The 12,300-nt window shown below is 41.9% G+C and overlaps 1 protein-coding gene and 2 long non-coding RNA genes across 3 annotated transcripts; 1 reads left to right on the plus strand and 2 right to left on the minus strand.

Moving 5' to 3' along the window:
* Positions 1 to 205: 205 nt before the first annotated feature.
* On the minus strand, positions 206 to 12,288 carry LOC146688803 (nucleoporin Nup37-like). The gene is made up of 5 exons (XM_085436831.1): positions 12,170 to 12,288; positions 10,582 to 10,753; positions 10,380 to 10,501; positions 982 to 1,054; positions 206 to 784 (listed from the first exon to the last, which is right to left on the minus strand). Exons 2-5 carry the CDS (start codon positions 10,735 to 10,737, stop codon positions 569 to 571), a joined length of 567 nt encoding a protein of 188 aa, XP_085292957.1. The 5' UTR covers positions 10,738 to 10,753; positions 12,170 to 12,288; the 3' UTR covers positions 206 to 568.
* LOC146688804 (uncharacterized) lies at positions 6,265 to 7,731 on the plus strand. The gene is made up of 3 exons (XR_014916139.1): positions 6,265 to 6,579; positions 7,237 to 7,318; positions 7,493 to 7,731. It is a non-coding gene; the product is annotated as an uncharacterized LOC146688804 (long non-coding RNA).
* LOC146688805 (uncharacterized) lies at positions 7,791 to 10,288 on the minus strand. The gene is made up of 2 exons (XR_014915995.1): positions 9,227 to 10,288; positions 7,791 to 8,341 (listed from the first exon to the last, which is right to left on the minus strand). It is a non-coding gene; the product is annotated as an uncharacterized LOC146688805 (long non-coding RNA).
* Positions 12,289 to 12,300: the final 12 nt, after the last annotated feature.

The raw sequence follows: 12,300 nt of genomic DNA on the forward strand, positions 1-12,300 counted from the left end.
TTGTTACTATGTGTCCACAGTCTTGATTTACATAGTCACCCCTTATTCCATGACAGGTGGTGTAAGTGTAGCTATTTTCATCTTTATATCCAGTCCGTTATCTCCAACTACCTGCATTTTTTTGTTTGAATCTAAAAATATTAGAGTTTCTACACTGCTGCTGCCATTTGAAACAAAAAGCAACACTAGCTGAAATAACTAGCTAAAAGTATATGACTTAACTACCTCCAGGACAGCTAATACTAACGGCTATGTGGCTGAAGTGGGCATCCAGAAGTAAAAGCTAAATGACGTGCTTGTATGTTGCAGCAGAACCAGCCTCACAATGTTACAGGGGTTGTCCCCGTGGTGGCCCCAGCTACTGATACACTTTTTCCCCTCCTCTCGCCTTAATTGAAAAGGAAATTTTGGGGACCCTGTTACGGGACACCCACCCCCCTTTAGAGAGAGGAAAATCTTTCTGCAGCTAATTGGATTTCCATATTTAACCAATTAGCTAGAAAAGCTACAAAGCAGCTCTGTGCTTACGCACAGTCACACTGGAGCATGTTGTGCTTAGCATCGTGTTTCACTGTGGAAACACTGTCAGAACTTTCTGCACCATTAACAGAGAACAGAACTGAAAATCAGAAGCTGGGAACACACACACACACGCACACACACACACATGGAAATAAAACGGGTTCGACCTGCAAGTGTGGTCATCACTGACGGAAGCAATTTGTTTCCCCTCCATGGGCTCGAACACCAAATGGTTAATGTAGCTGGTGTGACCCTCCATTACCTAGTGACAGCATTGGAAAAACAAACGTGTGAACAAAAACAGAAAATATACCAATCAATAAGTTGTTAAATGAATGTTTTGTAGCAGTTTAACTACTTCCTCTATCGCTAAGCACTGAACGTCAGCACTAAGCAGCGCAAGTTTGATGCCTAATGACAAGCGCAGTTGTGGCCAATGTGCTCCAGATGTTGCATTACCTTGACTTCATGCCTATCCTGAAGATCAGAAGTCAGCAGGCGTAGCTTTCTGTCAGCTGCAGCCGTGCACAACCTGCAAAGAGAGGACATAAAAACACAGAGTGAGCATCAAAACAGTCAGACCGATGACAAACGACATCATGCAACCACCTACACTGACACCTCTGGATGAGACTGTGTGTGTGTGGTAAAAACTTGGACGCCGATCAGTAGAAACACTGCCAGGGAGATTCTGATTGCAAGCTAAGATAAACATGTAGAAAAATAAGAATCCTCACGCCATTTGTGCACGCTTCTGTTCAAAAAAACCTGTGCAGAGCCAGGCAGAGGACTTTCCCCTCTAATCAGTCCTCGTATACCAGCGCCTGCAATTATTCACACAATTACACTAACTCACTTATGACAAGAAAAACACACACATATCACCAGAATAAACAGACAGCAGTTCACACATTTTCAAGCACAGGCACAGATGGATTTGGCATGATGTCACTACAAACAGCCTTAACGTGCTCCAGGGTTTTACTGCTACAGTAGATTCGATTATATTAGGACAGGCCCTCTCAACCTGCGTATTAGTGTTTGTTGTAAAACATGGAACACACGCTGGCGTTTTGCCTTTTTTTAAATTAAATGTCAAAGCCATTCCCATTGAATAAAAAGGGGAAATTCCAGTGAATTTTTGTTTTGTTGACATAAACTCACTCTACCTCGTGCCATCATTTTAACCCCACAGAGGCTGAAACAGGATAGGTTTTTGAAAGTGAGAACATCTTTGAAAGGTCTGCTTGACCAAAATTAGCAGAATCTTGGCTTAATGTTTTACATTAAAAAAAGAAGCTACATTTAGAGTCTATATACTGTATGCATATGTGAATGTTTTCCCCTTTCATCTTGTAATGACATTTATGAATCCCTGCTTTATTGTGGTGGGGAGGTCTGTGCCCCACTGATCCCAGGAGCTATGTTGAGGGGGCATTTGCTCCTAGTTGGGTTTTGCAAGGCAAATTGGTCCTGGGCAAGAGACCAGACAAAGAGTGATTCAGACGACCCTTATGAACAAGAGAACAAGGAGCCAGTTTGCTTTGCTCAGGATAGGGTTACCAGGGCCCCCTGGAATCAAGCCCGGGGAGAGGGGTCCAAGAAAGAGTGCCTGGTAGCCGGGCCTTAGCCTATGAGGGCCAGTTGGATGCAGGCCAAAGACAAAATATGGACCTGGCCTTCTGTGGGTCTGCAACGCACAAGAAGCACCACATGGGTCCAGTAAGTCAGACAGTAGTTATGGGTGCAAGCCCAGTGGTCTGACCCGAGCGTCCCAGTGATTCCAGGAGCTATGTCGTCAGAGAGAGAGAGAGATCGCATCTCCTGGCTGGCTTGAGAACACCTTGGTGTTCCCCCAGAAGAGCTGAAAGACGTGGTCAGGGAGGTCTGGGCTTCTCTGCCTTGGGTGTATTTGATATCCCCCATGTTGGCGTTCTTCCTGAATCATCACAATTAATCTTGGTCAATCACAATGTTATTAGTTCTGTGACATGGAAAAAAAATTGCCAATGTCCACTCAGGAAAAAGAAAATGTAAAAAAAAAACAAAAAAACAAAAAATAAAAACATGGCTGTTAGGGACATGGTTAGGGTTTGGTGTGCGGTGTGATGGTGTGTCAATAACACCAAAACAATACATCGCAAAGTGATAACATCATATCACAATGTTAACCTTGGTGTTCGAGGAACAAAACCAACGCAGGATATCAGACCATGCCTCTTCTTAGACTCCCCCCATTTTAATGCTATTGAGTCTCTTCTTACATTACCAACACTGCAACTTATCCTGCCTAACCTGGTTCAGGTCGTTTGGGCAGCAGCGATGTCCAAACCTCACTCTTCCCAACCACCTCCTCCAACGTTTCCATAGGAACACCGAGCCATTCCAAGATCAGAGATAAAATCTCTCCAGCGTGTCATGTGTCTGCCCCCTGACATCCTTCTGGTAAGATATGTTTGAACCACCTTAGCTGCCTACTTTTGATGTGGAGGAGTAAGAACTGTGGTTTAGTTTTTTTATCTGACAAAGCGAGGCTGAATTAAACCAAACGTAAATAAAATGTCAGGATAAAATACTAATAAAAACCAATCACAAAATACAAAACTATAATAACTCTTTGTGAAACAATGAAAGCTCCTGAGTAGAAGATTACCAGATAGACCCCAAGATAGTAGATTTGGAATTAGAGCAGGGCAATATGACCAAAAATATCTATCACGATATACATTTGAAAATTTGCGATAACGATATAACTGATGATATAATTGACACTAGATAAAATACTTTACAACTCCTCAACTTTATTAGTGCAAAAAACCCCAAAAAACATCAATGTATTTTGCACTTACACAAGCAGCTTTTTAAATGCATTAAAGTTATATAAAAAATTTAAAGTGCAAATGCAAATCCTTGCTGACAGTTTAACCAAAAGGCATTTCCAGTGGAAATTGGCCGACATATCCTCAGCATAACCATGTATAATATCCACAAAACTTAAAAGAGGTTATAAACACATACAATATGGTAATATTGTATGTGTTTCACTCAGCGAGGCACCTGCCTACTATAGCCATAATGCTCCGACAATACATCAAGCGGTGCGGGTTCGTAGCTTAGCAAAGTCGTACTGAAACATTTGACAGATTTTCGAGCGCCATGTACCACATAAAATCGTTTCGAGGTCAGTAAACACAACCAGAATTCATACATAAGGCACACAGGATTAAAAGGGACACTGTCGACTTTCAGAAAGATCAAAGGATTGATTTTAAGTGTGCCGTATCTCCCAAAAAACACGGTAATAACGACGGCCCGCTAGCATGCGCTACCAAAAATAGTGCTTTGTTGTATATCTGACGGATGAAAGCTAAACCAGTTCTACACCACTGAAGTTGCAGCATTTTTACAAACCAATTCTGGTTCATCCGTTTCATTTAATGATCCACTTTCGCTCTTCTCATTCTGCGTCGCAGCCATGTGCGTATGCAAACAAAGGCACTGTGCATGCGCGTTTTACCCATATCCTATCGCGATATTTCATTTTCTTATCATTGCCCAACATTACACCGGTATTACCGTGAACGGTATGATATAGCCCAGCCCTAGTTGGAATTATAGGATAATACAATATCCATCAGTTATTTATTTGTCAAAGTACTTCTATTATTTGCTGAAAAGAAATTTAGAAAATACATTTAATAAAAAGAATACATCCTTGCAAATATACCCATGCATGCAGCAAACTAGGATGCCAAGCTGAAGTTTTAAAATATGTTCTGTGCAAACTACAGAATATATTAGCATGTAATTTACTGATGCATGTCTGTTTCTGGTTGCCTAGTGATCCAAGCTGCAATCATCCCTGAGGGCATCTGAGGGTAAAATGCCACAAACATGAACTTTAGCTTCTCTGGTTTGAGCCTGGTTGGGGGTCTTTGTTGTCATGTCATTCTCATGTCCCTCTGCCCATCTTCTCTTTGTGCCTTTAACTCTCTGATAAAGGCCAGCATGTTGTCCACTGTATATAGTAAATGACAGGCAAGGCTGAAAAATGTGTGTGTTCAGTTGAAGTCTGTGGTTTTAATAGTCTCCAGGCTTGTTCTCATTATAAGCTGCTGTGGTGGCAGCTTGAGGCCCCTCTTCTCCCCTCTCTGTTACTCTCTCTGGGCCCCCACTTGAGGCAAACCCGTGAGAACGTTGTACTTTTCCTGGAAGGCACAGCTACGTGCAGCCTGAAGGGAGGGATGGAACCTGAGTGGGTAGTCATCAGCGCAATAACAAGTGCGCACGTCACAGGGCTGGCTCAAGGGTCCTGTGGAGTAAACCACAGACGGCCAGCTGCTTTGCCTTTTCAATTACAGAAAGGCTAAACACCTCCAGGGGGACCACGAAACCTTCCCATCCACCGCCTCAGGCGAAAACTCTTGCTTTCTAACAATCTTTGCTTGGGCTACTTCCCTCCTGTCCAAAGCCACCTGAAACAACTTTGCTCACATCCTGGCATCTGCAGTGTGACAGCAAGAGGCAGTGATGACTACTTTCACTGGCTGGTGTGCTTTCTCTGCAAATGTCTCTTCTCTGGTCCCAAAAACTGTGTTTACAACAGTGACCCTGTTATGTTAAAAGACGTAAATGTCTAATGTGGAAGTGAAAGTTGGCTGGAGACCTTCTAATCCTGCCTCATCATGACCTCTCACGTAACAAGAGGCCCATGACCTACAGATGAGCTACAAATGTCCAACCAAATGCCTTTTGCTAATAAGGCATCAGTTACATTGGCTTAGACACTGTCAACCATCTGTTGCTTGGGTAAGATTGTGTATATATTCCAACCGGTTAATAAATAACATTGCTGAACTTTTTCTATTTCCAGTTTGCATTACATTTTGTTTAATTTTACAGTCACTCACCTAGTAGTTGGCAAGCATTCGCAGACCTATATGGAAAACTACAGGCAACTGTGGCAACCTAAACAACCTAAGGAACCACTGGAGCTGGTGGTCATATCACATGAAAACCTACAGGCAACTGCAGGAATCTGCTAGCACACCGGTCCCCAACCCCCGGGCCTCGGACCGGTTCCGGTCCGTGAGTTGTTTGGTACCGGGCCGCGAAAGTTGAGGCTCAGGTGTGAAATGTATAGTTTTCAGGGTTTTTATCGGTTTTCAGCGTTATTTTGTTATCGTTTGTATCGTTAACTCGGTTTTCCTTGGTGTTTTCACGTGTGTTATGAATAAATCTTCTTTATTTTGGTACCGGTACTAGTTTTATTTTGTTGTATTTATCCGTGACACCTTAAAGACCGGTCCGTGAAAATATTGTCGGGCATAAACCGGTCCGTGGTGCAAAAAAGGTTGGAGACCGCTGTGCTAGCATACACAGCATACACAAAAAGGGTTACGCTGGGGGTAGGGGTGGGCGATATAAACGATATATGATGGAAACGATATAAATTTGGCTAACGATAGAGATTTTGACTATATGCGCTATTGCGATAGCGCATGATGATGATGTCATCAAGCTGCGCCTGTTTTGGTAGAAAGCATCGTAGCGGCTACAACCATGTCACAGCAAAGAGATGAAGCACTTTTGAAATATGGGGAAAGCCAAAAACTGCCCTTCCTCCACTTCCGTAACATTGATTCATTAATGTTGAATTCGGAAGCAGATTTGTGTCGTGAAAAGGCCAAAACGCCTGAAACGCGCGTCAGTGTAGCGCGTTTCAGGCGTTTGACTCGCGAAAAAAAACACGCGCCTGAGTTTTTGTGTTGCATTTTGTGCATACGCGCGTTTCGCATCTACCGCTGGAGTTGGAAAAATCTGAACTCCAGCGTCAAGTTGCGCCGCGACAACCAATCAGGAGCCTGGTGACGTGGCTGTGACCTAGGTCAAAGGGGCAGATCCAACCAAAGCCCTTCATTCTTCAGTGGAGGGGAAGGCTAATCAATGCTGTTGCAAACAACCCAGAGCTGTATGACACCAGCTGCTTTCTGTACCGAGACAGGAATATAAAGGACAGAGCTTGGAGGAAGATATGTGAAGAGATCGGGCAACCTGGTAAGTTCATTCATTTCTCTTTTGAAAGTTTTCACTGACCTGGCAAGCTAGCAAGCCACCGCTATTTTCCCATGGACGTACAAATACCGTTCTGCTTTTATGCATGTTGTCATATAGGAATATATTTTGTTTATTAATAAACAGCACACAGTGGTCCCGCTGTTCATCCGTCACTGCCTCGCTTTTTCGCTGATTTTTTTTTTTATTGCACAGTACAGCATTGCATTCTGCAGCCTGATTGACAAATCTCCTCCGTGCCGTGTCTCCTGCGCGTGGCAAATTTATCATGTTTGGTTTTGATAACCATCACGTCCAATAGAAAAAAAAACCGCACAAAAACACCCATAACTATGACCCTCATTCGGAAATAGACACCTGCACCGCAAGGGAAAAAGGCGCACGAAAGTGGCAGGCAGATGAAGACAAAACGCGGCATAATAATACTTTTACGTTTTGCAATCTACAAAGGTTTGCACTTTGAGAATCAATTGTGAGAACTGTGACCAATGTTCATGTGTGTGGGGAAAACAGTGTACGAAGTGCGTGGCCAGGGCCTAGTGTTTCTGAGAACCCCTGCTGCAATAAATGATGGACCACTGTATATACTTTCTCTGATTATTATATTCAACCTGTTAACATTTAATACTGTATTGATAGAGACAACTGATTCTGCAGCAGAGCATCCCCTGTTGCTTCTCCTGGCTCCCCAGTCCCTGAGCTCCTGCTGCTGCACCCACAGGTATGTACAGCAAGCACTGATAGCTTTTTACTCGGTTGGATTCCCTTGTGATCACCTTTACTAAATATCTACAACTAATCTGATTATATCCTGTTTTTTGTTTTTGTTTTCAATGTTGAAATTAAAATCTAGTAGCAGCCTTCTCATTTCTTTGTGTTTTGTGCTGTTTTACAGGCCCACAGAGGAGGACGGCTCCGAGGCAGATGAGGGACGGTCCATCGGCGGTGGAGCTGGCCATCCTGGAGTCCCTGAAGAGGCCACACCAGTCTCCAATGGAGCATTTCCTCCTCAGCCTTGTTCCTGCTCTGGAGAGCAGCTGGGTCCTTTTTATTCCTGTCTCTCTGTAAATACTTATATTTTATATATTTATGTTTAATGTTTTTCTGTTCGAGAATTTTAATATTGTTTCAAATAAATTTTTATAATGACAAATGTCTCTAGTTCTACTACACAGCAAACGTTGGCACACGACTTGACACATGTAGAATTTATTTCATATTATACTAATGACAAAATATACTAATACAGTGGGATGCAGAAGTTTGGGCAACCTTGTTAATAGCCATTATTTTCCTGTATAAATCGTTGGTTGTTACAATAAAAAATGTCAGTTAAATATCATACAGGAGACTCACACAGTGATATTTGAGAAGTGAAAAGAAGTTTACTGGATTTACAAAAAGTGTGCAATAATTTTTTAAACAAAATCAAGCAGGTGCATAAATTTGGGCACCACAAAAAAAGAAATGAAATAAATATTTAGTGTATATCAATGTCTGTGTCTCCTATATGATATATGGGGTGCCTTTGTCTGGACGTGCTTCCCATCCAGAGCTGCACAGCACAGAGGGAAGTTTCAGCACTCCTGGAATCCCTCTGTGATGGACCGCCAGTCTCCAGGTGAAGGCACAGCCATGAAGTTGTCCACTAGACAGTCCCAGATGGCCGTCGCTACCTGGGGGGTGATCTGACACACCGACTCTGTAACTGAACGCTTGGAAGGAGTCCCCGGTGACAAGGAACCTGGACAAAATTGTTCAAAATCAGTATTATGTGTACTGCAGTTACAAAATACATTATTCAAATTCCAAAATACTTTTGTGATGTCAGATTTAAATCACAAAACTTGAATCTTACATAAAACATTTTGTAATTATAAGGATAATTACAAAATGTATATTAGATAATATCTAAAACAGTTGTTTTGTTTTAACTTTAACATATCATAATTTGATTGGTAGCAACTTTCACAACTACAGTGAGCCAATCACTCATAATTCCTAAACATGTCAATCAGGTAGGAATGAAGTAAGACATTAATAGAAATAAAGAGTTTTATGTTGACATGTAGCCCTTTCCTTTCTTATATCATTAATATTTTTGAAAAATAAATCTGTGATAAGACATAGCTTATCAAGATGGAACCATGCAACTAAAGATGAACCAAACTGTTCAGTTTTATCTAACTCTCAGTTTTAATAAAGGCTGTGACCCCTGTTATAGAGTCTGACAGCTGCAGGGATTATATACAAATATTCAACTATACCAAAATTAAACCAGGTCTAAATAAAAAAAGGAGTGAGTATCACTACAAAGATTAACCCACAGTGGTCCTAATGCTACAGTTTGATATCAGCAAACACCGAGCGCATACGTATGACACCACAGCCATGCTATCAATGCAAACACTGATAACAGCATAAATTGAATTAAATCAGGACTTGATAAGAACTGAGTATCACTAAAAATATTATAAACAGTCGTCTCCATACCACAGTTTGCTATCAGTAAACACCAACGGCATTCATTGATAGCATAGCACATCCATGTTAGCAGTCTATAAACGATAGTTTAGCATATTAGCACAGGTATCAATAAAGGACTACCGTATTAAACACTTTTACTAACCTCAGGCAGACGGACAGGCGCTCTGCAGGTGGGATTGAGCGCCTGTAGTTGGTGTCTAGGCGGGCGATGCTTGGACCAGCGCGGGCCGCAGGTCCTCAAACTGGGCGAGGGAAAGACGGCGATATCGCTGTCATCGCCTCATCCAGGCGCAGCTCCTGAAGCAAGTGGTGAAACTCACCAAACTGCTCACGCGTCTGGAGGACCTGATGGACCCAGGTACGGCGAGGACGTCCTTAACGCCGCTGCTCTGCTCTCCACAGTAAATAGAGAAGGGAGACTCTCTCTTCAAGCGCTAGCTCGACAGCTGCCATCTAGCAAAGATACCGGTCTGGCACAACTTCCTCCCACATTTCCGGTTCACGCGCGTCAAAGTATGCAATTTTGAGGCGCGATGGATTTTTCTTGGACACGCGTCGAGGTGCGAATGTGCACGCGTCAAATTAGGGGCGTTTGGGGCGTTTTCGTTCGCGTCTATCGCATTTGGTGTGAACACACCGTTAGTGTTCGTTTGACTTTGGGACCTGAAGTGGATGGAGTTTTGGACCCAGATTACTCCGCGAAGCTCCTCACTACGGCAGCCATAATGCTCTGACAATCCATCAAGCAGTGCGGCTTACCAAAGTTGTACTAAACATTTTTTAACAGATTTCTGCACGCAGAAATCGGTTCGAGGTCAGTAAGCACAACCAGAATTCATACATAAGGCACGCTCTCGATTTTTGAGAAAATTAAAGGATTTTAAGTGTGCCTTATAGTGTGGAAAATACGTTATACAGAAGAAAAGAATATATCGTGATATATATCGTTACCGCACATGCTTGAAATTATATCGCGATATAAATTTTAGGCCATATCGCCCAGCCCTAGCAGGGGGCAGTTGATTTAACCCAGCGAAAACCAGAAACATCAGATGAGAAACTTCAATCAAGCTCAAAAGTGACCACCCATGTTTTGAATGTCTTCAGCTCCCAAAGCTGAACATGGGTGTCTTCATTCATGTTTCAGAAAGCGCTTACGTGAAGCGTTTTAAACAAGCCACCGAGCTACAAAGTGAACGATGTTAATAAAAAGACTTGATTTGGATATAAAAAAACAAAACAAAAAAAAAAAACAGAAGAAGGCCAAAGCACGTAGAATGCAAGTGGCCTAGTACCTGATAGTGGGTATCCTGTCCAGCCGAGACTCGGGGCTCCAGGCTAGAGCGTCGACACGCAGTTCATGGTGAAAAGCTCGAAGAACATTGAATTCAACTCCCTCGACCTCCACATCCTCCTCCTGTAGGAGCAAAGTTGCATTCAGAGAAGGAAACAGATGTGCACTCAGTGAACCAAAACACGTGAGACTGTATCTCTAACCTGGAAGAGGCAGGTGCCCACCACCACGTACTGGTTTCCACCATAGGCCAGGAGAGATGCCGGGGTACCGGAGCTGAAGGGACTGAACTCCACCACATGAACAAAGTCGTCACATGGTACGGTGTAGCTGGGACTGTGGCTTGAGTCCTCCTGCATGTCGCGCGTACTTCCACTGAAAGAATCAGAAGGATAACCGATAGGAAATGATTAGGATGATCATCAATACCTGTTGTTTAAAACCACTTTTAAACAAGAACATCAGTTCATTGATCAGATTATTATCGGTAAATGTACCAGTAGTCATGATAAATGTGATAATTAAAAGTCTCAACACTACATATATGATGATATTAAGCTATTTTGTTAAAGGTTGTGTTTAACTTGATTTTTAACTGATTAACTAAACAGGTTCCCAACTTTTAGGATAAATAACATTAGGTTTGTCTTAACGCTTAAAGGTAAATCAATGGGCTTCTAATGAAAAGGCACAAAATACTCAGGCACAAAATAAATGTTGTGTTAATTGTAATGTCTTAAAATCAGTCAGTTCTGTTAAGTGTTTGAGCACCTTAGATGTGGTAAATGGAGTTGTTATTATATAGCGTTTTTCTACTCTACTAGAGCAGTCAAAGCTCTTTATACAACATGCATCATTCACCCATTCAAACAAGCACTTGTTTCTACATCTATCTTTCTAACATTCACACACATTCATACATCATACCTACATACTCTACCACCTGAGCTACAACCACTTGTTGTAGCTGTACATCATGGAGGTACAACACACAAATCTGCTGCAACTGATGCCATTATATCAAGAAAATTTCCAGGAACTTATTGAATGTATATTTTTAAAAAGTCTAGACTGGATTTTATTTCAGTCAACTAAAATTGTTTTCAGGCCTACTTTTATCTTAGTTTTTGTTAACTACACTAGTTGGGGATTTATAAACCCTCTTTTGTATCTTGCAGATAAAAAATAAAGTTAAACTTAACTAAACTAAATCAGTATTTTTGCTTATGTTCAATAAAAAAAAAGGAAAAAAAGTCTGCAGGGTTACAGTTGCTAAGGATCCTAAAAACCAAACGTCAATCAAAGACTTTCTTGTTTTTCATATCCCAGTAGTTACAGACTCATGCACAGCAAGTAGGACGCAGCTGGACTATGTTTTACCAAACTACATTGATCAACATTACATTCGGCGCAGTTAATATACACACAGAGTCCCCCCCCCCTTTTTAAACTTAGTACAAATGCAGACAGTGCTTAAAATTGTATTACTGCTTATGAGTTAAGTTTTTTCTCGCTAAGTTGCAACAAGGTCGTTTATTTTCATGTTATTTCTGTAAAGGAAAACTAGGTGAATATGATATCTCAGCTAAACTAGTGTGGCTTTTGTGGAAGAATAATAATAATGGTAGCATGTCACCAGTCTAGAAGCAAAACGTGCTGCTGGTTTAAATGCGGAAGCACTGCTTGTCGTTTTTACCAGTCAAACCGCAGCCTGGCAATGTCGTAGCTAACCCTTACTGGTGAGGGTCTATCTAAACTCAGAACACAGCAGTAACTGATAGACTTTACTACCTTATTTTCAATGAATCCCTTGAACGAAACGCTGCCCGCGTTTGAGATGTTTTCAATCTTCTTCCGATTACGACACGGAACGTACCATCGAGTAGAAATGTCAGAGGGTGGTTGGGTATTAGTTATGGCGA

Source organism: Copadichromis virginalis, linkage group LG17, assembly GCF_057382275.1.
Source record: "Copadichromis virginalis isolate Kocher_CV1m ecotype Utaka linkage group LG17, C_Virginalis_male_GT1.1, whole genome shotgun sequence".
Taxonomy (NCBI): domain Eukaryota; kingdom Metazoa; phylum Chordata; class Actinopteri; order Cichliformes; family Cichlidae; genus Copadichromis; species Copadichromis virginalis.

What these genes read in the sequence shown, in the direction of transcription:
- LOC146688803 (XM_085436831.1), bottom strand. Translation starts at nt 10,737, where the DNA reads ATGCAGGAGGACTCAAGCCACAGTCCCAGCTACACCGTACCATGTGAC. An exon ending in TGGGCACCTGCCTCTTCCAG is followed by an intron (nt 10,502 to 10,581) that starts GTTAGAGATACA and finishes TTGCTCCTACAG; the next exon opens with GAGGAGGATGTGGAGGTCGA. An exon ending in AGGATAGGCATGAAGTCAAG is followed by an intron (nt 785 to 981) that starts GTAATGCAACAT and finishes TGCTGTCACTAG; the next exon opens with GTAATGGAGGGTCACACCAG.